Source organism: Culex quinquefasciatus, chromosome 3 (genome assembly GCF_015732765.1).
Source record: "Culex quinquefasciatus strain JHB chromosome 3, VPISU_Cqui_1.0_pri_paternal, whole genome shotgun sequence".
NCBI classification, from domain to species: Eukaryota; Metazoa; Arthropoda; class Insecta; order Diptera; family Culicidae; genus Culex; species Culex quinquefasciatus.
The window spans coordinates 30,946,416-30,974,190 of NC_051863.1; the positions used below are offsets into that span (position 1 = coordinate 30,946,416).

The 27,775-nt window shown below is 38.0% G+C and overlaps 1 protein-coding gene across 2 annotated transcripts; it reads right to left on the minus strand.

The window, feature by feature from the left end:
• Positions 1-4: 4 nt before the first annotated feature.
• On the minus strand, positions 5-26,927 carry LOC6035008 (organic solute transporter alpha-like protein). 2 transcript variants are annotated; one of them, XM_038263492.1, is made up of 9 exons: positions 26,724-26,927; positions 9,155-9,404; positions 8,938-9,089; positions 8,753-8,859; positions 8,559-8,684; positions 1,197-1,293; positions 888-1,140; positions 663-829; positions 5-118 (listed from the first exon to the last, which is right to left on the minus strand). In XM_038263492.1, the coding sequence occupies exons 2-8, from the start codon at positions 9,255-9,257 to the stop codon at positions 714-716; spliced, it is 954 nt and encodes a 317-aa protein (XP_038119420.1). In that variant the 5' UTR covers positions 9,258-9,404; positions 26,724-26,927; the 3' UTR covers positions 5-118; positions 663-713. The 2 variants fall into 2 exon arrangements, with proteins under 2 accessions (XP_038119420.1, XP_038119421.1); XM_038263493.1 differs by having other exon boundaries at positions 26,551-26,927.
• Positions 26,928-27,775: the final 848 nt, after the last annotated feature.

Genomic DNA, 27,775 nt, shown 5'->3' on the forward strand with positions numbered 1-27,775 from the left:
AATCTTTCAATTTGAAGCCTGCTTTATTTCTTCACACCACATTTAGCGCTGGATAAGATTCGTATCACATTTAATCACATTTACAATAAGTACGACACTGATTTGGCTTAGTGCTGCTCAGGCCTGCAAAATGTTTCCAACCCAGCGTACACATGAAGCAAACCAAAATGTCAGTTCACTGCTAGCATCTGACTGTAAGCCTACTGTGTCCGTTCAACCACTGTCGCCTGACTCGTGCCGGTCGGCTGCTGGAGAATGAGAGACGTGAAAAAATGAGCTACACTCACTCAATTCGTGTCGTATGACTGACTCGTAAAATCCTCTCTAAACACTATTTTGACCATTTTTAAACAATTGAATGGGTCTAGACTGTGCAAAACACTTAAAACAACCATAACTTATATTCAAAATTACATTTCCACGCATAAATACCAACTTTTTGTGTAAAAACTTGTTTCTTTATGTGTGTGCGTGCAACGTCGAATGAGCGTTGGTCGACTACTGCCTCGCATTGCAGCTGCTCAGTGAGCTAGGGCACTCACGACTGCGCCGGGTTTGTTTATGTCACGGTTTTGCGGTTTTGTGAATGGATCTCAAAAATTCGAGTCAGCGTCACCGATTTTCGAGTCAGGACCCCTGACATTTTCAGCTCTGGTGCTGCTATTCATTCGTTGCGTTTTTTTTAAGATCTCCGTCAAAAATACTGGGATAGTTTAGGTACTTTCCGATTTGGCCAGCAGCTGCCGGGTGTTGCTGGGCGTTTTGTACAGCTGGAAGGCCCACAGCGAAAGGAAAACCATTTCTCCGCACAGACACAGTTGAAATACGGCTGAAATCGAAACGAAAACATCAGTTTCAAGTCATCTCCGATTGAATCGCTATCTCACCATTCTTTTGTACTTGCAAAACGAGCGGGAAGTCACATCGCGGCGTAACGTACGTCACGATCACCATGATGACGACCGGTTGTATCTTGCACAGGATTAGCACCGCCTGCAGGACCACGTATTTGCCCATAATTTTGAACTCCTCGTACAGCGGAGCGATCATGCGCACCAGAATGTTGAGGCCCCAAACGCCCAGCAGAATGGAGCCGGCGATGAACGGGACGAAGTAGAGAATGATGCGGTTGAAGTTGTCCTGGGAAAAAGGTGAAAATTAAGCTGAAGAGATGTCTATAAACTGGTTCGACTTACAAGGTCCTCCAGGAAAACGATGTTTAGGCCAAAGAACAGAATACTTTGAATAATTGGGAGTTGAAGAATCAGGAGACGTGTGAACAGCAAACTGTTTCTGTAATAGAAAAAAAAACCCGATTTAATCCCACCTGGGGTGAGATAGAGCCTTTCTTACAAAAGGAAGTTAACGGCAGTTGATTTTTTTTTTATTTTTTTTCAAAGAAATAGCAATATAAAGAATGGTCCATTCATAATACAATTCGAAACTCAACCATATTTTTTCATATAACTGAAAAGCGCTGGTTTTTGCCCCATTTGCCATGGCCGGTTGTAAACTGTGCTCGCACACAAACATTTTCGATTTTTTAATTCAGAACACATTGTTTTTGAGACAGCGAATTAGCTCACAATTTGCGATGTTCGTAATGTTTTCTGCATATCGCTAAATTGTTCGTATTCTCTGAGTGTTTTTTTTGCACTTTTCAAAATATTAAAAATTAACGAGAAAACAAAATAATTCCGTCTTGCTCCAATGCGTTAAAGTGGTTACAAAATAACTGGCAGAAAGTGTTTCAACACCCGAGAATTTGCCGTGTTGTAAACAACGATGTAACGGTAAAGCCGCATAAATGTTCTTGAAAGCTTTGAAACGCCTACTGTAATTCACTAAACTGTCATTTAGGCGTTAGGCAAAATTGAGAGCTTTCAATAAGCAAGCATTTAGGCGTTTTGGGATTGGGAAGCATACAACGACTGAGCGCTCGGTGGGACTTCACTACGACAAACGCAAACGTACCGAATAAACCACCGTGGTGCGCTGGTACGATGAACAAAAATACTAATACACAAAAAGGCTAGTACCGAAGCTAGAAAACCAAACCCGCGATGTGCGTTGTCACTGGCACATGGGAAGCTTGAACGCTTCCCAGAAATTCGTTCGCTCAGAGTTCGATCAGAGAATGAGCAAAACAAAAAGAAAGGCAAAAGAATGAGCATGAGGCTTCAGAACAGATAGCTGCTTGCGTCTAGTTTGCGTTAACTGAAGCTTAGCATAGAAAATAATGATAGGCGATGTGTGATGAACGAGCAATCGATAAAGCAACTTGCACTAAAAGGGGGTAATCTAGTATCAAAACTCTATACGCGCCAGCATCACGCGCCAGCATTGCTCGCGTCTGCATTGCTCGCGTCTGCATTGCTCGCGTCTGCATTGCTCGCGTCTGCATTGCTCGCGTCTGCATTGCTCGCGTCTGCATTGCTCGCGTCTGCATTGCTCGCGTCTGCATTGCTCGCGTCTGCATTGCTCGCGTCTGCATTGCTCGCGTCTGCATTGCTCGCGTCTGCATTGCTCGCGTCTGCATTGCTCGCGTCTGCATTGCTCGCGTCTGCATTGCTCGCGTCTGCATTGCTCGCGTCTGCATTGCTCGCGTCTGCATTGCTCGCGTCTGCATGTGAAGCTCAACTTGGCAACTTGTCGACGAAGCGACGAAAATCGATCGTCCATGATTTTTTGCAGATTTTTCGAATGAATATTTCTCGAGAAATGATTTGGGAACGAAGCTTGATTTGGCTTCGGAGCCAAAAGCAAACACTATACCTTTCTTTAGTAAGAAAGACAAAAATGGAAATTTTCTAAAATCTGAACGGTAAATCCAAATGAGGTCAAATTTGTTTCAGAACATCGAGTATGGTCTAGATTATGATGTGGAGAAAAAAAATTAGATAGAATGCCAAAGGAATAGTTTTGGCATTTGGTGAAAATTGGCTTTTACCTTTTTAGGGTTTTCCCCTCACAGTGAATTAGTCCACAAGCTGTAAATCAAAACCACATTACCGACATGGATGAAAATTTGGGAGGATGTAGGGCTGGAAAAATGCAATTTTTTGGACAAATAAACGATTTCAATACTTTAATTTTCGACCGAATTTTCATTTGAAAACCGCCTGATTTGGTGAAAACACACTCCGAGTCCCCATAAAAATGGATAAATTCAAATTTGGTATGGAACTGGTTCAGGTTCAGCACATCCCCTTTCAAATGCGCCCAAGAGAGCTTAAATCCATAATGTGGGCTCTGAGAAACCCCTACCACAAAATTGAGCACTTTTTACCACACACGGACGTCACGCGTGCTCTACAGTAAATTAAGCGCCAAAATTCGGATATTGGAGGTAGACGAATTCTGTCATTGTCAATCGATCGGGCGTCGAAAATCGATCGTCCATGATTTTTTGCAGATTTTTCGAATGAATATTTCTCGAGAAATGATTTGGGAACGAAGCTTGATTTGGCTTCGGAGCCAAAAGCAAACACTATACCTTTCTTTAGTAAGAAAGGCAAAAAGATTATTTTTAACATTGATGTAATCTTTTTCAATTCATCAAAAATCAAAATGAGACATGTGTTGCTCTAATCTAAAAATCAAAAGTTTTTACCGCAAGTATAAAAATTAAAAAAATAATCAAATCATCCATCCAATCAAACAATCCAATCTTTGAACGACAGTGTGGATTGGTTCCTCAACTCTGCTCATAGCTTGTCTGTCTTAAAATATTTGCGATCAAACGGGTTTTTTTTATCAAAAAAACTTTTTTTTCATTTTCTGGACTACCGTTTTAAAAATTTTCATCGAAGGTTTGTTTATCGAATGTATTATAAATATGTTAACGGTCATTTAAAATTCTAAATTTTAAATTTGTTAAGAATAAATTTTATAAAAAAAAAGGTACACTTTACTTTAATGCTTGTTGAAAAAAAGTATGCAAAAGTCAAGAATAGAAATGCTTCCTGGAATAAACAAACTTGTTGATGTTTTTGTACTTTTTAACCACAGAGCGGATGCGCTAATTCGAATGGAACAGCATTCGATTTAGCGAATCCAAATTCACTAAAAGGAACGACTGACAGCTGTCAAATGCGTGAAACCACATGCTCGGAAATCGTTGAACAATGGGGTTGAAACGTCATTTTTAGTTTAACAGCTGGTTTTGATGGTTGAGTGGTTTTTAATTTGAATACGTTCGAATTAGCAACCATCGAATAAGCACACATTCGAAGTAGCGAAATTTGAATGAACGAATCAGCTCTATTGCTGCACCATTGTGAGTACTTGCTTTTTGAACAAAAAGGTTCAAAAAAGGTTCCTTCCCTATGACCAAAGAAGCCATTTTGTGTTATTGGTTCAGCCATACAAGGCTCCATACAATTTTGACAGCTGTCCAGTATAAAATGGTACATAAATATCCAAAATTCCGTAACTTTTGAAGGAATTTTCTTTTTTGCCAATTTCTGAATAACCTTTTTCTTTTTTTATCAATTTTTCAGAAATCCATTTTTTTTGATTTTTGTATTTATTTTAGGGGGGAAAAACCGCATTTTTCGAGCCATAGAGAAGTATGGACGAACAATTTGTCGCCTAGTTATAATTTCTTGAAAAATGTGTGTTTTTTGGAAACAAAATAAATTTTAGTGAATTTTGTTTTTACTTTTAAATTATTTGATAAAGTACCACGTTCTCAAGATAAAGCCACTTTAGGTTTAATTTAAACTGAAAAATCCATTTTTTCTTTTTTTTCAAATTGTGTCCATGATTGTCCGTTCCTGAAAAAAGAGCCAAACATTCAATATTACGCCTATTTGAAATGTTAGTCTTGATTCCAAAATATTTAAAATATATTTTTCGAAACGATCATAAAATTTTACAATTTTTTAGGGAATTGTTTCTTTTTCTTTTATCCGCTGAATTTTAGCAACCAGAGATTCAATCTTCAATTTCTTTTAGCCAATTTTATGGAAAATTTTGTGTACTTTTTGAAAACATATTTTTATGCAGCAATTCCCGACGAAAACAGCATGATTCGAAAAAAAAGTTCTCCGATTGGGCTCAAAAGTTTTCTGGGGGTTCCTTGGCCAAAATAATTAGACCCGTATTTTTTTGTTTGGCCATTAGGGTGATCTACGCCGTACTAGGGTGGTCCGAAAAATTGCCATTTTCGTATTTTTTTTTTGCAAAAACCACTTTTTTTCAAAAAAATCATATCTGCGCGCCATTCAATCCGATTTTAGCTGTCTTAGATGCAAAAGAAAGGTGATTAGTTTGGGTATTTGGGAAAAAATAGTAAGAAGTTTCAAAAATCTAGCTTAACATTTGAAAAGGCTGTTTTTTTTATTTTTTGATATGTTTTAGAGGACATAAAATGCCAACTTTTCAGAAATTTCCAGAATGGGCAAAAATGACTTATGAAATTTTTGAAAAAATGAATATTGGTCAAAAAATTTTCAACAATTTTCGATGTAAAAACGAATTTGTTTTAAAAGTACTTCAGTGAATTTTTGATAAAGTGCACCGTTTTCACCCTTTTTAGGTATTTTATGAAAAATCAAGTTTTTCATTGGTTCCCACCTTTGATGTTTGCCCACTTTATTGAACTGTTGATAAGACCCATAGATATTGCCATGCAGGTTAAAAACAGGAAAGGTTATGTTTTCCAAGTCTCACCCAAACAACCTACCATTTTCTAATGTCGATATCTCAGCAACTATAAATCCGATTTACAATGTTAAAATATGAAACATTCGTGAAATTTTCCGATCTTTTCGAATACAATATTTTCAAAAATTTTAAATCAAGACTAACATTTAAAATGGGCGTAATGTTGAATGTTTGGTTCGTTTTAAATGTTAGTCTTGATTTTAAACTTTTGAAAATATTTTTTTCGAAAATATCACAAAATTTCACGAATGTTTCATGTTTTAACATTGTAAATCGGACCTATATTTGCTGAGAAATCGACATTCGAAAATGGTGGGTTGTTTGGGTGAGACTTGGAAAACATCAATTTTCCTGTTTCTTAACCTTTGCATGGCAATATCTCAGCAACTATGGGTCGTATCAACAAAGTTTAAAAATGCAAATTATATAGAATTTTCTCAGCTTTTCAAAAATATTTTTTTCAAGGGTGGGCAAACATGGGCACTTATTTAAAAAAATGAAAAACTGCGACTATTCTCAAAAAAGTTACCTAAAAATGGTTATAACTTGAAAACGGTGCAATTTATCAAAAATTCACTAAAGTACTTTTTGATTGCAAATTCGATTTTACATCGAAAAATGAAGTTGAAAAATTTTTGTGACCAATATTCGATTTATTGAAAAAATCTGTTTTGATTTAAAAAATCATAACTAGGTCAAAGATTTTTTGCCCATTCTGGAAATTTCTGAAAAGTTGGCATTTTATGTCCTCTAAAACATATATAAAAAAATAGAAATAGTGTTTGCAAAATCAAGTTTTAGTGACAAAAAGTTAATTTAAAAATCACCAATTTTTTTACCGTGAATCATTTTTTATTTCAGTGTAGTCCATATCCATACCTACAACTTTGCCGAAGACACCAAATCGATCAAAAAATTCCTTCAAAAGATACAGATTTTTGAATTTTCACATATCATTTTTGTATGGACAGCTGCCAAATTTGTATGGAAAATTATATGGACAAACTAATGATGCAAAATGGCATCTTTGGGCATACCTAAGGCACCAAAAAAGTTTCAGCCAGATTAAAAAATACAAAAATAAAATTAAAGAAAAAAGACCGATTCCGTAGAGAACTGCTCATATCAAAACAATACCAAAAAACTAACTTAATCCACCTGTGTGGTTGATGCCTTCCTCACTTTTTACCAACAATGGGTAATATGAGTGGTTTGGACACATATTTCAGCGATTTTTTTTAGGTCCAGAAAAATAAGTACACAGATATAACTTAAGTTGTCATAACTCGAGACAGGGTAGCCAGATTTTCTATTATGTGGACTCGTTGGAAAGGTCTCTTGATAACCTAACCAACGATGGGTCGGATGATTGATCTGGACATCGTTTACATACATTTAAGTGAGATCCGGCTTCAAAAAAATACATAAATATCACTTAAGTGGTCATAACTCGAGACAGGGTTGCCAGATCTTCGATGTTGTGGACTCGTTGGAAAGATCTCTTGATAAGCTAACCAACGATGGGTCGGATGATGGATCCGGACATCGTTTACATACATTTAAGTGAGATCCGGCTTCAAAAAAGTACATAAATATCACTTGAGTGGTCATAACTCGAGACAGGGTTGCCAGATTTTCAATTATGTGGACTCGTTGGAAAGGTCTCTTGATTACCTAACCAACTATGGGTCGGATGATGGTTCCGGACATCGTTTACATACATTTAAGTGAGATCCAGCTTCAAAAAAGTACATAAATATCACTTAAGTGGTCATAACTCGAGACAGGGTTGCCAGATCTTCAATGTTGTGGACTCGTTGGAAAGGTCTCTTGATTACCTAATCAACGATGGGTTGGATGATGGATCCGGACATCGTTTACATGCATATAATTGAGATCCGGATATATGTGAAAACACATTTTTATACATAACTTTTGAACTACTTATCGAAACTTCAAACAATTCAATAGCGATGTATGGGACCCTAAACCAAGTCGAATGCAACTGGTTCGATCAAAATCGGTTCAGCCAGTGCTGAGAAAACTTGGCAAGATTTTTGAACACATACATACATACATACACACACACACACACACACACACACACACACACACACACACACACACACACACACACACACACACACACACACACACACACACACACACACACACACACACAGACATTTGTCCAGTTTTCGATTCTGAGTCGATATGTATATATGAAGGTGGGTCTTCGAGCTTTTAAAAAAAAGTTCATTTTTAGAGCAGGATTTTAGCCTTACCTCAGTGAGGAAGGCAAAATGGTATGAAACCACATTTTGCTCTTGCATAATCCTTAAGACAAATTTTAAAGGGTCCAGGAATACCAAAATTTGGTATTGATACCAGACACCAGAGAATGGTATTATTACGCATTTTTCTTGTTATTTACCCATGCTCGGATATGGCACAAAAGTTGGGGTGTTTTATCCTCTAAAAAATATTAAAAAAAAAAAAACAAAAATTATAAAAAAAAGATTTTTGGAATTTCTGCATTGTGAAAAAAGTTAATGTAAAAATTGGCCAAATTGTTTCAAAAGTTAAAGATTTTCGAATATTTACTTCCCATTTTTGTATGAACAGCTGCTTAAATTATACAAAGACTTTTATGGGTGAATTAATGACTCAAAATGGCTTCTTTGGTTATAGGGAAGGCCTCCTCAAAGTTTGAGTCAAATAAAAAAATACAATTAATGAAAATGGTTGAAATCGGCCGATATCGTAGAGAATTGCTCTTCTACAAGAGATGGCATTTTTAGTCATTGTCAAACATCAAATAATAAAATTATCAAACTGAAAAGTTGCATTTAAAACTTTCCCTCTTATTCGACCTTCGCGCAACTTACTTGGTCACCGGTGACCGCTTCAGGAAGGGCACACAACAGCAACAGGGTGGCGTCCGGACGTTGAACGTTTCCGTGTCACTGGACTTGATGAAACCGTCCTCGCCGCCGACGTACGCCATGACGAGGCTGCAATTTGTGAAATTGTAGTTTTAATCCATTTAACGTGTCACGTCTGCAGATAGACGGAAGGTTACCTGTAGAAAATGTAGGCGCAGATCATGAAGTAGATATGCGAAACCGTGTCGCACACAAAGTACGACTTGGGGACGAGCACCGATACCATGGCCAGCGCTGTTACGGTCTGCAACGATGGAGGGAGGGAAAATGGGTTTATTTGAAGGGACATGCCCCTTTACAACCCATCACGGGTATCATTTACCGGATATATAGACAGCAGGATGATGGTTTTCGTTTTGAATCTCTTGGGGGTGTGCCGCAGCACTTGGCTGATGTTTTTGCCACATATCACAAAGGTTACCAAGCTTAGCACGATCGTTATTCCTATAATCACAGTTAGTATCGTGTCGAGTCCTGGAATGTTTGATTAAATATCAGATACACTTGAAAACTTGATGCAAACAAAACAAAATTCTTACCATTTAAGTACTGAACCACCGTCGGCAACTGGCTGGGACATTCCTCCCCCACAGTTGTGTTCGCCGCGAACTCGGTCGAGCTAAGTATATCTTCGATCGCCATCACTCCAGATGAAATATTTCGTCCAATCAGATCGTGCACTCCTCACGATGAGTTACGAGTTGCTCTCCCAATCAAACCATATTTATGGCGATTTTTGATGGAAAAATGCTCAGAATCTAAGATATCGCCAACCTCTGTCCGGGTTTCCTGGAAAAAGATGGAAAGAGTATAAATAACTATTTGCGCCACTCATTCGGAACGATTTGCATCAAGCTGTGAGCTTGTTAAGTTTTAATTGATATGGGACAGCTAATGGATGCCAGCCTGGGGGAGACCCGAGCCTGGAAATAGGAATCAATTGGCTTAACACGTGTTGAGTCAATTGAGATGTTTGTAAATTTGGTGCGATTTGAGTTATGGAGAAAAATCGTCCATCGGATGTTGGTATGCAATCAAGATGTTACCAGTTTAAGAAAAAGTTCAACGGATTACAATTTTACTATTTTTTTAAATAACTTTATCATCGTGCTACTAACACCTCATACAACCAAACGACCTTTTTTAACTGACTTTTTTTTTATTTTAAATGTCCGATTTACTCCGAATTTACTTTGGCCTTGTTTTTAAAGTAACATCCCATGTATTTTAAGTCAAAATAAGTTTGCAGTTTGTATCCTGTTATGTGATAACACCGTTAAAACGTACACAGTAAAAAAACTCGTTGTAATAAATATAATATCTGGGAAGTACATCTTTTATGTCAGATTTTTTTTTAATTTTGCCCCATAAAATTAATTATTTATCTAGGTATAAATGATTAATTTTACCTCATATATTGTTTAAATTTACAATGGCATTAGAAAAATTATACCTAAAAATGTTAGTTAATTGCAATTTTAAAGCTCATGATAAAATGTTATAGCGATACATCGATGCCACTGTGCTCTTTTGTATTAAGCTTGCTGGGCTTTCTATTTCCTAGTTGGCCGAAGATGCACAGTAAAAAATTGTATCAATTTGGAAGGTTTAATATTACCTCTGTTATAATGTAATTTTACCTCAATTTAGACTGGAAAAGTGACATTACTCCAGAAAAGTGGAAAAATTATAGATTTTCAGAGGTAACACCTTTTTTTCTGACATAAAAGATGTAAATACTGAAAAATATAAAACAGTGCTAGCAAAGTTTGTAGAACAAAAATGGCTGAAAAAGATTTCCTGAGCACTGTAAAAATTTAAAAAAGGTTTGCTCAGTAGAGAGTTATCAACTAAAGCCTATTGCAAAACCATTTTCTTCTAGTTATTGTATGAATTATGAATGAATAACAAATGGTCAAATGGTCAGAATACAAAAGGTTGATAATGTTTCTGTTCCACAAGCGTCAAAAAGAAACAACAACACTACAAATCAGCAAAAATACAAAAAGAAGTTTTTTCTTTTATTATTTTTCTCTTTGAACAATGAATAAAAAATCTAAATTAAAAAAAAACTAACTTAATCCACCTATGTGGTTGATGCCTTCCTCACTTTTTACCAAAAATGGGTAATATGAGTGGTTTCAGCTTTTATTTTAGATCCAGAAAAAAAAGAAAACAATATATAACTGATGTGGTGATAACTCGGGACAGGGTTGCCAGATCTTCATTGTTTTGGACTCTTTGGAAAGGCCTTTCAATTGCCTAACCAACGATGGGTCGGATGATGGATCCGGACATAGTTTACATACATTTAAGTGAGATTCGGCTTCAAAAAAGAACATAAATATCACTTAAGTTGTCATAACTCGAGACAGGGTTGCCAGATCTTCGATGTTTTGGACTCTTTGGAAAAGCCTTTCAATTACCTAACCAACGATGGGTCGGATGATGGATCCGGACATAGTTTACAAACATTTAAGTGAGATCCGGCTTCAAAAAAGTACATAAATATCACTTAAGTGGTCATAACTCGAGACAGGGTTGCCAGATCTTCAATGTTGTGGACTCATTGGAAAGGCCTTTCAATTAACTAACCAACGATGGGTCGGATGATGGATCCGGACATAGTTTACAAACATTTAAGTGAGATCCGGCTTCAAAAAAGTACATAAATATCACTTAAGTTGTCATAACTCGAGACAGGGTTGCCAGATCTTCGATGTTTTGGACTCTTTGGAAAAGCCTTTCAATTACCTTACCAACGACGGGTCGGATGATGGATCCGGACATAGTTTACATACATTTAAGTGAGATCCGGCTTCAAAAAAGTACATAAATATCACTTAAGTGGTCATAACTCGAGACAGGGTTGCCAGATCTTCAATCTTTTGGACTCATTGGAAAGGCCTTTCAATTACCTAACCAACGATGGGTCGGATGATGGATCCGGACATCGTTTACATGCATATAATTGAGATCCGGGTATTTGTGAAAACACATTTTTATACATAACTTTTGAACTACTTATCGAAACTTCAAACAATTCAATAGCGATGTATGGGACCCTAAACCAAGTCGAATGCAACTGGTTCGATCAAAATCGGTTCAGCCAGTGCTGAGAAAACTCAGTGAGAATTTTGGTCACATACATACATACACACACATACACACACATACACACACACATACACACACACATACACACACATACACACACACAGACATTTGTTCAGTTTTCGATTCTGAGTCGATATGTATACATGAAGGTGGGTCTAGGAGCTTTTAATAGAAAGTTCATTTTCAGAGCAGGATTATAGCCTTACCTCATTGTTATCCGAGCATTCGTTGGTGAAGGTTGTCTGAATCAACATGACTCGTCGCGTCCCGGCGCAAAACGCCGGCAATATTGCCCTACCTGCGGCTCAAGCAGGCAAAAAAGTGGGAATTTCCAAAAGGAAGGTTGAGGCCTCAACTGATGGCCAAAAACCGGGAATTTCCAAAAGGAAGGTGCTTTTGGAAGTGACATCGAACAGCAAAAAGACGAAAAAGAGCGACGGTACTGTACCGATGGATGAGGAGGAGGAGAACTCTTCATCGCACGAGGAGCAGCTTTTGAAGAACAACAAGTTTGCTGGACTGCCTGACGAGGACCAGGTAGCGGAAGCAAAGGAGAATGAAGTGAAACAGCGAAAGGAGAAACTGCCTCCTTTTTATGTGCGGCAATCAGCAGCAACGATCGACTTTCGAGCGGGGCTGGTTGAACTCATCAAGTCTGGGAAAGTCCTAGGCAACATTCGTCTGTGTCAGGACGGATTTAAGGTGCTGGTGCAATCCAGGCAGCACTATCAACTGGTCAAGGATTACTTGACCGAAAACGAGGCGGAGTACTTTACCCATGATGTCGTCATGGATAAGCCGTACAAAATCGTCGTCAGAGGTCTGTACGACATGCCAGTGGAGGAATTAGCTGCCGAGCTAAAAGTTTTGAAACTGGATGTGTTGGCCGTGCACAAAATGAGCCGACGCAACAAAGACATCAAGTACCGTGACCAGCTCTACCTGCTGCATTTGGCTAAGGGATCGACGACGCTTCCTGAGCTGAAGGCAATCCGAGCGGTTTTCAACATTATCGTGTCGTGGGAGCGATACCGACCAGTGCATCGTGACGTCACACAATGCTTCAACTGCCTGGGCTTCGGGCACGGAGGTAAGAACTGCCACCTAAAGCGTCGTTGCGCCAAATGTGGTACCGATGCGCACATCACATCCCAGTGCATCCAAGATTCGCTGGTGAAGTGCCTCAACTGCAACGGTGAGCACTCGTCAACCGACCGAAAGTGCCCCAAGAGAGCTGAGTTCGTGAAAATTCGGCAGCAAGCATCGACGAAGAATCAGCCTCAGCGTCGTAGAACTCCTCCAGCCCTGGTGGAGCAAAATTTTCCACCTCTTCAACCGCGACGCCAGGTCCCGAACTTGGCACCGTTGCCGTTGGATCCCAGGAAGAGAGCTGAGATGAATCATCCACGGCCGGGTTCCAGCCAGGAGCCGAGACCGCCACCACCGGGCTTCAGCCAGGAGCCAAGACCAACCCAAGAACCAGCAGTTGAGGAAAATGGTAATGATCTTTACACCTCAACCGAACTCCTCAATATTTTCAAACAGATGTCCGCTGCACTGCGTGGATGCAAAACCAAGACCCAGCAGATTGAAGTGCTGACCTCGTTCGTCATCCAGTATGGATCGTAGGTCCCTCAAGCTGCTGAATTGGAACGCTTGCTCCATTAGGAGGAAGAACTTAGAGCTGGTGGATTTTCTTCGCGAGAAGGAGATCGACGTAGCTGCCATCACGGAAACTCATCTGAAGCCCGGTGAAAAAGTTTATCTGCAAAACTACAAGATCGCGACGCAGCTCGATAGGACCACCTCTGGAGGAGGAGGTGTGCTTGTCGCTGTTCATCGTGATCTCAAGCCACGCCGGCTGCCACACTTCAAGCTGGACATCATCGAGGCCGTTGGGGTGGAAATTCCCACTTCTGTTGGCCCAGTACTCTTCATTGCTGCATACTGCCCACGTCAGGTGAATGCCAGAGATGGTTCAGCAGCAAAACTGAAGAGCGATATCCAGAAGCTGACACGGCGGAGCGCAAAGTACATCATCGCTGGTGACCTCAACGCGAAGCATGAAGTTTGGGGCAACAGCAGGAGGAATCGGAACGGAGTGATTCTGCACAACGATCTGCAAAACGGATACTACAACGTTGTGAGTCCGGATCGTCCAACGAGGGTGGCTCGGTCTGGGAATCACTCAATCATCGACTTCTTCATTACCAATATGGCTGAGAACGTGGCTCATCCTGAGGTGTTTGAAGAGTTGAGTTCTGATCACTATCCGGTGGTTGTGGAGGTTGGAGCTTCCGTTACTCCGCAGCGGCAACCAACCCGGAAAGATTACCACAACGTTGACTGGCAGCAGTTTCAGCAAGTGGTAGACAGCAACATCGACTATGATCAACACCCGGAAACTTCTGCTGATATTGATCGTTCGCTGGAGGTGATCCAGCAGGCTATCAACCAAGCAGAGGCTGCCAACGTTCGGGAGGTTCCTGTTAATTTTAAGGTAACTGATATTGACGTAGATACTAAACACTTGATTAGACTTAGGAATGTTTATAGGAGACAATATCAACGGACTGGGGACTATGACAAAAGATTTCAGTGAACAATTTGAACAAAATCATACAAGACCGACTTGACAATATCAGAAATCAAGAATTTTCAAAACATGTAAGCCAGCTTGGGAATTATTCAAAACCATTTTGGAAACTTTCAAAAGTTCTTAAAAACAAACCAAAGCCTATTCCTCCTCTTATTGTTGAGGATTCTCCTTTGATTACATCCGAGGAAAAGGCAAATGCACTTGGGCTTCATTTTGTTAGTTCACATAATCTTGGCGCTTCCATGACCAGCCGTAAAGAAACATCAGTTGCCAATAGTATTTCAACAATCAATGACTCTACCTTTGAATTTCCTGCAGATTCCCATGTTTCTGGTGAGGAAGTCAAAGTTGCAGTTAAACAAATGAAAAATATGAAAGCTCCAGGCTTTGATAACATTTTAATCTGGTGTTGAAAAAACAGAGTGATCAGTTCTTTCAACATCTAGCCAATATTTTCAATAAATGTTTGCAACTTGGTTACTTCCCTACCAATTGGAAGCTGGGCAAAGTCATACCAATTTTGAAGCCTCAAAAGATCCAACATCGCCAACAAGTTATCGTCCCATTAGTCTTTTGAGTAGTCTGTCCAAACTCTTTGAGAAGGTCATCTATTCAAGGCTTTTGGATTTTACCAACGATAATAATATAATTTTGAACGAGCAGTTTGGCTTCCGAAAGGGACATAATACTGCTCATCAGCTTACGAGAGTAACTAAAATCATCAAGCAGAACAAGCTTGAGTCTAAATCAACTGCTATGGCTTTGTTGGATGTTGAGAAGGCTTTTGACAATGTTTGGCATGATGGTTTGATACATAAACTGTATTTATACGGTTTTCCAATGTATCTTATCAAAATTATCCAGCACTATCTTTCGGAGAGATCGTTCAAGGTTTTTCTGAATGGGATTGCTTCTGGATTATTCAACATTGATGCTGGGGTTCCCCAAGGAAGTATTCTTGGCCCACTTCTGTACAATATTTTTACATCTGATTTGCCTACTCTTCCTGGTAATGGTGTGTTGTCACTTTTTGCTGATGACACTGCCGTTATTTATAAGGGTAAAATAACCAGATATTTAGTTGGCCGTCTTCAGAAGGGTCTTGACGTTCTTTCCGAATACTTTGGCGACTGGAAAATTCGCATAAATGCAGCCAAAACTCAAACCATCATTTTTCCACTTTCCAAATCGGCCCGATTTGTCCCAAAGGATGATGTTTTGATTAAAATGAATGATGTTTCAATACCCTGGTCAAAGGAAGTTGTCTATTTAGGTCTCATACTTGACTCGAAACTATTGTTTCGGCAGCATGTAGACAAAATATTGAACAAGTGCAGCATTCTCATCAGGTGTTTGTATCCTTTAATTAACAGAAAATCAAAGCTATCTTTGAAAAATAAGTTAGCAGTTTACAAACAAATAATTTACCCCGTTATTGAGTATGCAGTACCTGTTTGGGAGTGTTGCGCTAGAACTCATAAATTGAAGCTCCAGCGTGTCCAAAACAAGGTACTCAAAATGGTTTTGAATGTTCCTGGCTGGACAAGATCAAGTGAGGTTCATGAATTAGCAGAAGTAAAAATGTTGGATCAGAAGATTCAAGAAAAATGTTTGAAATTCAGGGAAAAATGTGCTATTTCTGAATACCCCTTGATTCAAGAATTGGTTTAGTTTATGGTAAGATTAAGTTAGTTTTAGGTTAGGTTATGTGTTCTTAATTTTTTTTTCCTCATTGTACCTAGTGTTACAAAAATGATAAATCATATACTTTTAAAGTTAAGAAAATGAATAGTGTTTAAATCACGAAAAGCAAACTAAAGCTGAAGAGCCACAGCTGACCACTTATTATGTAAACCAAATGTAACTATTATAAGAAAGATTCAATAAAGTATATTTAATTCAAAAAAAAAATAGCCTTACCTCAGTGAGGAAGGCAAAACAAAAAAAAATAATCAAGAAGAAGTAGAAAAACTGTTACAGAAACAGGGTTAAATTGTTTTGCTAAAATATAAAATCTTTAAATATATTTTTGAGTTCATATTTTTTTTCATTAAAAAAAATCTTGTTTGAAGAAATAGAAAAACACACAAAAAAACTAAGAAAATATTGGTTTGATTTTAGAGAGTGGAAAAACTAAGAGAAATATTACAGTTTTTGTTGAAATGTAGTCGAATTAGGATTTTTTCTCAAAAAACTCTTTAAATGTTTGAAAAAAAAATAAGTGTTGGAAAAACTCACAAAATAACGGAGTTTTCGAAAAGATCGGAAAATTTCTCGAATGTTTCATTTTTAACATTGAAAATCGGACCATTAGTTGCTGATATATCGACAATAGAAAATGGTGGGTTGTTTAGTTGAGACTTAGAAAACATCAATTTTCCTGTTTTTAAACATTTGCATGACAATATCTCAGCAACTAAGGGTCGTATTAACAAAGTACAATTAAGCAAAATATATAGTATTTTCCAAGCTTTTCAAAAAAAAATAATTCAAAAGTGGGCAAACATGTGCACTAATTTTGAAAAATGAAAAACTGCGACTATATTCAAAAAAGTCACCTAAAAATGGCTATAACTAGAAAACGGTGCACTTTATCAATCGTTCAATAAAGTACTTTTTGATTGCAAATTAAATTTTTCAGTATTTCGATTTTTTGAAAAAAAAAAACAGTATTGATTCAAAAATTCATATCTCGGTCGAAGATTTCGATTTTTTTAAAAATCAGTATTGATTCAAAAGTTCATAACTCGGTCGGAGATTTTTTGCTCATTTCTGAAAAGTTGGCATTTGATGTCCCCTAAAGCATATTATAAAATGAAAAAATAGTGTTTTTTTGCAAATCAAGTTTTAGTGGCAAAAAGTGAAATTAAAAATCACCAAAAATGTTTTTACCATGTATCATTTTTTCCAGTGTAGTCCGTATCCATACCTACAACTTTGCTGAATACACCAAATCGATCAAAAAACTCCTTTAGAAGATACAGATTTTTGAATATTCATATATAATTTTTGTATGGGCAGCTGCCAAATTTGTATGGAAAATTATATGGACAAACTAATGATGCAAAATGGCTTCTTTGGGCATACCGAAGGCACCAAAAAAGTTTCAGTCGGATAAAAAAATACAAAAATTATAATTAATAAAAAAGACCGATTTCGTAGAGAACTACTTTCTAAATAAAATCAGCAAACTTAGTAAAGTACTTCAAAAGTTATGCCAAAAAAAAAAAAGCATTTTGAAGAAGGTCCGGAAGATCGTAAAAAAGGTGGTTTTTGTAAGAAAACCCGTTATGTTATACATTTTTAGAAAAGTATTCAAAAGACCTTTCCATCGAATCCAAAACATCGAAGATCTGATAACCCTATCAAAAGTTATGAGCACTTAAGTGGTATTTAAACACTTTTTGAAGGCCGGATCTCAAATATTTCGGTAAAAATTGTGTCCGGGTCCGTCATGCGACGCGTCATTGATTAAATAATTGAAAAAGCCTAAAACATCGAAGATCTGATAATCCTTTCTAAAGTTATGAGCACTTATGTGTAATTTATACACTTTCTGGGGATCGGATTACAGATATTTCGATAAAAGCAATATTCGGATCGATAATGCGATCCATTGTTTGTTGGATAGTTAAAAGGCCTTTCAAATGATACTTTAAGTTTGAAAATCTGCTAACACTATTATTTGTAGGTTGAACATTTTTATTTTACCAAAACCAAAACTATGTTATTGTGAGGAAGGCATCAACCACCCTACGGTGTATCAAATGTATCAAACTATCAAGTGCAAATCGTCATTCTTATGTAAAATTGTCTGATCTTTACGATAAAAATATTTTTAGATTTAAAAAATCAGACCTAACATTTGAATACGGCCAAAAATGCTTTTATATCGGAGTTGGGGTTAAATGGACCCTAGATGATTTTTGCGGATCAAATGGTTATTTTTACTGGATTTCTGGGACATTTTCACACAACTTAAGTGCATTTTGGATGGCCGCATGAAGCCTCCGCTCTAAATACAGACTGATTTTTAAGAAAAAATGTAAAAAAATGGGGAATTGGGGCAAAATGAACCCTTTGCCGTTTCGTGCGGTGGATGAAACCATCACCAATTGATTCGCCGGTTTTTTTTACATAAGAAACATTATTTTTCATACCCGGGAACCTGCCGCGTTCAATTAAGTCCGATTTTGGGTTCCATTTCGCCCACTGTGCGGTGGATTAAGTAACGTTTTGATAAATGTATCGTTTTTTCGAGGATTTCCGAAAATCGACTCTGGATTGTAATTGGCTGAAGACACCAAATCGATAAGTATCAAAAAAAAAAAGTCTGACCATCCACATTAACGACCTCCGGGTCTTTTGTGGTCTCTATTGCAAGTTTCTGCTCGAACCTAGGAGTCCGAAGGCTTGAATGGGGAGAGCACCCAAACCTCTTTCTACTCCATGGAACCTTCCAGTGTTTGAACTGACGACCTTTGGATTGCGAGTCCAACCGCCGCCAGCGATTCCACCGGAGTAGGCTTGGTTTGGTGTGTTGTTTGTATTTATGGCATGGAGACAACTCCTACACCTGGAATGACTTAACAGCCTAACAACCAAGGCCGGGACCGACATTTTACTTCCTCATCTGATGGAAGGTTGCAGCAGATGGGAATCGAACCCAGAATCATCCGCTTACAAAGCGGACAGCGTAACCATTCGGCCACGCACTGCCACCCGTGCCTAGGAAATTTTAATAGCATTTTTTATGAACGGCTGCCAAAACTGTTATGAGATTTGTATGGACGATTTAATGCTGCAAAATGGCTTCTTTGGTCATAGAGAAAGTACACGTAAGGTTTTGAGCCAAATGAAAAAATGCATTAAATATTCGTAAATATTGTTCGAGGTCGCAGAAAATTGTCCAGTACTTGAAAAGTTGTAACATGTACTGTACTGTATAGATAATGAATGGTTTGGTTTACTTCACGAATGGAATGTTTACCGGCACACATTTTTCGCACTATCATCGAGTGAGGATCACAAAAAAAAAAACACATAAAAAACCTGTTGAAAGGTAGAATATGGCATTCTATAATTAGTTCTCCAAAGCTGTAATTAAAAGCGGCATGTTGACCGGTAGTGTCTCTGGGTAACATCAAGGTAAACTGCTTTTAAAAATGCTTAAATTTGAACAAAATAAACAAAACCTCAAATTTAATACAAATTATATAAATGACATAAGTAATGTGTACTCTTTCCGAATGTGAATACTTTATAAAAAACATAAATAAATTTGAGTAAGTACTCTCACTCTTTCAGTTTCCATGAAATTATGCAAAGTGCTGGTTAAATGCATCATCACTTGCAACGCAAACAACTCACTTTAAAGTAGCTATAGTTTGTGGCACTAAGTAAGCTTTATAGAACCAATAAATCCCCCAACCATTAAGTGAACTGGCTCTGGGCACACGACTCGGGGCGGCACCTCCCGCCGCGGTATTGGAGGTGTGCTTAGTGGCCACCACACCAAATGAGCCGTGTTTATTTACGTTTATACACAGACATTGCCCGTGGGGTGGCAGCTTCAGGTTTAAATTGATGCGTTCATCGGTAAACACATTCGGAAGGGTAAACGTGATCTATGTTGTTAATGGGGTACACGCGATAGGAGGAGTGAAAAGTAATCATATGGATTATTATTCTTGTATGCAATTTGAATTGTTCCAAACTGTTGAACTGTTGAATATATATTTTTTTGATTTTATTAAAAAAATCATAGCAATTAAAACTAAGCCAAACCATTTTTTAGAAAAAAAGCTGTGATAGAACAACTCATTACGAATGTCTGACCAGTATGAAATGCACCGTACGGTTGAATAAAACAAGTTTTGCTTTATAGCTCATGGTTTAGCATCTCGTCAAGTTACCACATTGAGCCGAAAGTTGTTTCTAAGTTCACCTAACGCTTGAACCCTAACTGTGTCGTGGCTAAAGTACAAAACTGTGGTGCTATGAGATACTAGTCACAACGTCCAGCTATGACTAGTGAAGCGACTAACTGGCACACATCAAGTGACTTACGTTTTTTTTTGCGACTTTTGTTTTTCATCTAAACACAGCTTCGCAGAGATGACTTAGCGAGCATCATATGGACTGGCACCGGTCCAAAGTTGGCACGAACAACCAACGAGTTTGGCTCGGCTTGGCTGCACATACCAAGCTTAGCTCTTCGAGACGAGAGCTTCAACCTTGAAAATTGGAAACTTCTGTTTCTTCGGCTTTGGTCGTTTTCGGCTCATTCTCACATTCTGTTTGTTGATGTTTATATTATGCCGTGCACTTGAACTTCGAATCTGCCGAGAAGAGAGCTGGCTTCCGTTCGAACTTTCGCAGTTGATTTGTTAATTACCAGTTCAGAATGCTGGCAGAAATAACTCTGGAAGACTTGAACGTCCGAACAGGCGACGAACCCAGAACCCCACCAAGTACTCGTTGAAATCGCTGGAATTATTCATAATCAGACGCGTATGATATAATCGCAGCTCGTCACTGTTTAGAACGAACCTTGAATTTAAATGCGGCACCTTATCACCCAACATAAACTCGAACCACGTTCGCCACCCAAAGACTTCCTTGAAACATCTTTGCCGCGGCGAGCCAAACACCGCAAAGAACCTTCACCAACTGCACGATTCCAGCGCTCTCGTGCTTTGAAACGCAAAACGTGCTCTCTGCTGTGCGTTCGAATCGTCCAAGTTCAGTGACATTCGCGCCCAAACACGTTCGAGCAGTTCCGCTGCGGGGGTTTTATTTTCATTGGCTTTATTTTTGGGTTCAGACGACGATTCACAAGTGGCCCATTACCGGCATGCTCGTTGTGCAGCAAGCTCTCTGCAACTCTTTTGGGTCTACTAGCTATACGATGTTTGTAAACAAAAAGTAACACTTGCTGAGCCAATAGGTCATGTGAAAGGTTTGGGTCACATTTTTTTTTGTCTTAAATAACTATTTATTACATGATCATCTTCGAAAGCTTTTTCGATTACATAGCTTTTTAAAAATAGCAAGTTAAGTGTCATGTCAAACTGTGTCGCAATTATTTATCAATATACGTTGTTCCAAATTCACAATAACCTTGATTTAATCTACAAAGATTTCACCTATTAGTTTCTGCTGAAAGTTTTTTTTTTTGCCGGATCCAGTCAAGCTTGATGCTTATCGCTAAACTCGAGTTGAGTAATTCTCTACGTTTTCGTAAATTATTTTTCTAGCGTTTAAAAAAGTAACTTTGTATTTTGTCTATATTGGGTTAGATTGAGGTCAGTCTAAAAATTTCGATTGAAAAAAATCATTAAAAAAACTGCGATATTCAACATGTTGATAAAGCGTACCGTTTTCAAGTTCTTGCGATTTATTTTTTGGACATTGTTGATTCGAATTTGGTTGCTGAGAAATATCCTTACAAAGCATAAACACCATTAAGCCATCATTTGTCAATCGATCTTGGGAATCATTCTATCTCAAATTCAATTCGAAACGATCGTGAAAGTTTCCTCAAAATTTTAGCGATGACCTATACATGTTTGGGTACCAAAAGTTGCGTCTTTTAATTACGAAAATTTTGGTACTCATTTTTTTTAAATTTGTCGCAGTTTTAGTGAGAAACTGAATTTTATGCCGTTTTCGTCATATTTTCGTTTTTGCGGGAGGCGCATCGGAAAACCCAGTTTTTATTTTCAAAAAATTGTATCTCCGAATATTGAAAACATAACTTCACTTTTTTTTATATGTTATGTTAAATTTTTCGAGGAATCTGATAAAAATATTTCAAGACATAGGATCTTTGGTCCCGAGACCTTCAAAATAGCATTTGAAGTTTTCATTTGACCTTTTCAAATGTTAGGCTAGATATTCGAAACTTTTTAACTATTTTTCCTTAAAAGCCCATCTATCCTTTCGTTTGCGCTCAAGACAGCTAAAATCGGTTGCAATGATACGGAATTATGTTTTTTTAAAAGGTGGTTTTTGCGAAAATCGACGAAAATGCCAATTTTTTGGACCACCCTAATACGGATAGGTCACCCTAATGGCAACACAAAAAAAAAATGCGGGTCTAATTATTTCGGCCATAGAAACCCCCAGAAAAATGTTGAGCCCGATCGGAGAACTTTTTTTTTTCGAATCATGCTGTTTTATAGTACAGAAAATTTTCTCAACTTTTCAAAAATATGTTTTTTAAGGGTGATGCCCATCCTTTAAAATTTAAAAAAATGAATAACTGCGATTATTTTAAAAATGTTACCTAAAAATGGCTATTACTGGAAAACTGTGCACTTTATCAAAATTTCACCCAAGGGGTTACATACATGTAAATCGTCAAAAATGTCAGAGGTTGGAATGAGCCCAAATTAAAACTTTTTTTTAAATCTTTTTGCAGGGCATTAAAATATACATTTTTATCTATTAACAAAAGAAATATGAAGACATTTGGATGCATCATTGCCGAGATAAAACTTTTTGCCTTCCTCACCTTACTGAGGAAAGGCTATAAAATCACTCGAAAAACGAAATTCTTAATTTGACCTCCTAGACCCACCTTCATGTATACTTATCGACTCAGAATCACATTCTGAGCAAATGTCTGTGTGTGTGGTGGGATGTTGATCAAAAAAAATTGCACTGGATTAACTCGGCACTGGCTGAACCGATTTGGACCGTTTTGATCTCATTCGATTTGTCTTGGGGTCCCATTAGACCTTAGTTGATATCATAACGTTTAGTAAAGTACTTCAAAAGTTATCCTAAAAAAACGATTCTAACAAAAGTCCGGAAGATTGTAAAAAGGGTGGTTTTTGTAAGAAACCCCGTTTTAGAAAGGTATTTGAAAGACCTTTCCAACGAGTTCAAAAGTTTTAAGATCTGACAACCCTATCAAAAGTTATGCGCACTTAAGTGTTATTTATGAACTTTTTAGAGACCGGATTTCATATATTTCGATGAAAACGTTGTCCGGTTCTATCATGCGACTTGTCGTTGGATAGGTGATCAAAAGACCTTTCCAACGAGTTCAGTAGATTGCAAATCTGATAACCCTATCAACAGTTATAAGCACATATGTGCCCTGAATTATGGATATCTGACTACCCAATCTGAAGGTATGAATAATGAATAAAGTTGATAGAACACTGAAAGGTCCGCCCTTGTGTATCTATTTTGGATACCATTGCCCTCTAAATGTGAGGAAGGCAACAACCACCTAAGGGTGGATTAAGTAACGTTTTTAAATTGACAGTTTCTAAAAATGGATGCCACGATATCTCAGTACTGCTTTGGCCAAAACGTCTCAAAATTTTGGTGAAGACTCGTTAAACCGGTCCTGTGTGCATGCATTTCAAAAACTCAATTCTAAAAAAAGAGTTCTTCATATAAAAAATTGTCAGTTTTTGATTTTTGTATTAAAAAAAACAAATTTGCTCAATTGAGCTTCGTCATACACACGGGATATGTCTTGGGAGTCTTCACCCCAAATTTCAGCCAATTGGGTCCATCTCATCTCGAGATATCGTGGCACCCGTAAATCAACTCGGTGTTTAGGGAAAACGTACACAAAGTTTGACAGTTCGCTTTGCGCATGGCAAAATTGTGAACTTAAATCGTCTCTTACTCAGTTCAGTCACGAAATATCTTCATGAAACTTTCAGGAGTAATTGAAAATCATCTTTTTAGTGAATTTAGTTAATTTTCTGTAGTATGAAATTTAGTGATTTTCTACATGTATGTAACCCCTTAAGTACATTTTGCTTGCAAATTCGATTTTACATCGAAAAATTATGTTGAAAAGTTTTTACCACCGATATTACGATTTTTTATTCAAAAACTAACTTAATCCACCTATGTGGTTGGAGCCTTCCTCACTCATTACCAACAATGGCTGATTTGATGGGGTTGTACACAAATTTCATCTATTTTTTAGATCCGGAATAAAAAAGTACATAAATATCACTTAAGTGACCATATCTCGAGACAGGGTTGCCAGATCTTCAATGTTTTGCACTCGTTGGAAAGGTCTTTTGATAACCTAACCGGATGGTGGAGCCGGACATAGTTTACATACATTTAAGTGAGATCCGGCTACAAAAAAATACATAAATATCACTTAAGTGACCATATCTCGAGACAGGGTTGCCAGACCTTCAATGTTTTGGACTCGTTGGAAAGGTCTTTTGATAACCTATCCAACGATGGGTCGGATGGTGGATCCGGACATAGTTTACATACATTTAAGTGAGATCCGGCTTCCAAAAAGTACATAAATATAACTTAAAAGGCCATATCTCAATACAGGGTTGCCAGATCTTCAATGTTTTGGACTCGTTGGAAAGGTCTTTTGATAACCTATCCAACGATGGGTCGGATGGTGGATCCGGACTTAGTTTACATACATTTAAGTGAGATCCGGCTTCCAAAAAGTACATAAATATCACTTAAAAGGCCATATCTCAAGACAGGGTTGCCAGATCTTCAATGTTTTGGACTCGTTGGAAAGGTCTTTTGATAACCTATCCAAAGATGGGTCGGATGGTGGATTCGGACATAGTTTACATACATTTAAGTGAGATCCGGATATATATGAAAACACATTTTTATACATAACTTTTGAACTACTTATCGAAACATCAATCTGTATAAAACTCGATCTATGGGACCCTAAACCAAGTCGAATGCAACAGGTTCGGGTCAAATCGGTTCAGCCAGTGCTGAGAAACATGAGCTAGTTTGTTGGTCACATACATACATACACACACACATACACACACACATACACACACACATACACACACACACATACACACAGACATTTGTTCAGTTTTTGATTCTGAGTCGATATGTATACATGAAGGTGGGTCTACGACGTTTTTATACAAAGTTCATTTTTAGAGCAGGATTATAGCCTTACCTTAGTGAGGAAGGCAAAATTCATAACTCGGTCAAATTTTTTTTGCCCGTTCTAGAAATTTCTCAAAAGTTTGCACTTGATGTCCCCTAAAAAAAATAGTTTTTTTTTGCAAATTAAGTTTTAGTGACCGTAAATCATTTTTTTCAGTGTAGTCCTTATCCATACCTACAACTTTGCCGCAGACACCAAATCGATCAAAAAATTCCTTCAAAAGATACAGATTTTTTAATTTTCATGTATCATTTTTGTATGGACAGCTGCCAAATTTGTATGGAAAGTTATATGGACAAACAAATGATGCAAGATGGCTTCTTTGGGCATACCGAAGGCACCAAAAAATGTTCAGTCGGATTGAAAAATACAAAAATTAAAATTCTCAAAAAAATACCGATTTCGTTAAAAAAGTCTTTTAATTTTACTTAAAGTTTTCATCTTCACTTTTCCGGCAGATAGTACGACGCAAAATTTATCATCGCACCAGAAAACGTGTTACATTTCTCACGATAAGAAAACTTTTGCTTTTGATAAATAAACCTACAAGCTACATCAATCATAGCTTCTAAACGGTCACAAATGACACTAATTTTTATAACAGCGCAGTCTGGTTTTTAATTACGACGACTTTACGCAACATGCTACCCCGGTATACTGTGGTGAATGGTTTATCATATTCTGTAATAAATAAGCCTATTGTGTTTAATAAATTTATGTGATTTTGAGTTCTTCCATAACTTCTCGATATATTGAAATGATTGTTCCAATTAAGGGTCAACATTTATTTTATGTAAGCAAATATTAATCAGAAAGCGCCAACATATCACAGAAATTTTCCACAATCTCCCAACGCCACAGAACGGTGACATTTTCAGACATGCAAAAGTAGGTGTGTACTGCAATTAAACGTCTCTGGGGCTTTCAAGCAAACGGACCCGGTTTTAATTCTTCAACATTCACAACTTGTTTAACCACACTCGCGTTTGTCTTTCACCCTAACCGCAGCACAGTCTAGAAAAACTAACGTATCGAAAGATGAAAAAAAAACATGCGAAAAATATCAAGTGAGAGCAAAAGATCACTTGGCGGCTAGTCGGTGTCTTTAGTAACTGTTTTGTGTGGACCTGCCGCAACTCGTACGTTGGCGATTCTTATGTCATACTCCCGCCTCATTAGCTGTTGGTTTTTTTTTCACTCTCACTCGTCTCGTACAGTCTATATTTACGACTCGTCTGCCCGCGAAGTGAATGAGGAAACACTACGGTCGAAAGTATTCTCACGTGTAATGAAGAACCGGTTCTGCTGGGTCGCTGGTTAGGCCTCCCCCAACTGGATTAACGATTCATTGAAGAACAAACGCTGACGAGCCTAACCGTTCAACCACAAAGCAAAGCCACTGAACTTCTTGAAGAATCACTGCACACAACAACACAATCCCATGGGCAGGTATTACCAGCAGCATAAACAGCAACTATGTCTGCATTCAACTCAACAACCGCGAAGGTAGTATTGCACGTGCACGATGTTCAACGAAGCACACACTTTTCAAGTCCAGCTGATTCAACCGGAACGCTTCGTAGGACACTGTATAACGCGCGCGCGAACACCTGACCCGATCGACTCGGCAGCTACCTCTCGACTGACTCGTTACCAAACCGCCGAGAACGACGAGTGAGCGGCGGCGGGTCTGAATAGAAGCAAAACATTGACTTACTGCTCGACGCGTGAAAACCGCGAGAGAGTTAGTGGGGCGAACTAGCCCTCTGAATTTCCCTGGCTGCTCGGAAAATGCCAAGTTGTGTAGGGTGGTATGGGGTACCACGAGCCTGATATTATAAAAGCTTGTATTAGATTTATATTTGAATTGCAAAGAAATCTATAAACCTCTTCCTAAATCCTTGAGAAAAAGTTAGTTTTAACAGCTCTTTTACTTAAATTCCCCTAACAACTTAAGTAACCATTTCTCAGAGCATTACTCGAAGGAGAACGAGAGAGAGAGAGAGAGATAGTGTCTGTACTATGCCTTCACGAATCATATGTTTGCGTTTGAGGGAGCATGATTACCTCGAGTAGACGAGTTTGTGGCAAATCAAGCGGTTTTACCCAGTATACTATATAGTAGATAGATACAGCTCGAGAGCAAAAGCTTCTTGTGATGGTCAATTTAGTGTGAGGGCTGCATGTTTTCAAAGGGTGGCATGTAGGGGGGAGGGGATCGATGTGTGAAACGGCTTGTTGCCAAACGAACGACGATGATGGCCGTAATGATTAACGTGAAAACATTTGGAGACACATAATTCGTCATGACGAGTTGATTCACCTGGCGTTTAAGGTGGCCGTGATATTCTGAAGTAAATGGTAATCGAATAAGGTTTTTTTCAAATAGTATGGCTGATTTGAACCAACTCTTTTAACTTGTCAGAAATGAAATGAAGATAGAGTCCATATTCGATTATCCGAAGGACTCGGAAAAAAATCACTTCGGTTAATCGAATCAGCCTTGAA

What these genes read in the sequence shown, in the direction of transcription:
- LOC6035008 (XM_038263492.1), bottom strand. Translation starts at nt 9,257, where the DNA reads ATGGCGATCGAAGATATACTTAGCTCGACCGAGTTCGCGGCGAACACA. An exon ending in GGTGGTTCAGTACTTAAATG is followed by an intron (nt 9,090 to 9,154) that starts GTAAGAATTTTG and finishes CAAACATTCCAG; the next exon opens with GACTCGACACGATACTAACT. An exon ending in TCCTGCTGTCTATATATCCG is followed by an intron (nt 8,860 to 8,937) that starts GTAAATGATACC and finishes CCATCGTTGCAG; the next exon opens with ACCGTAACAGCGCTGGCCAT.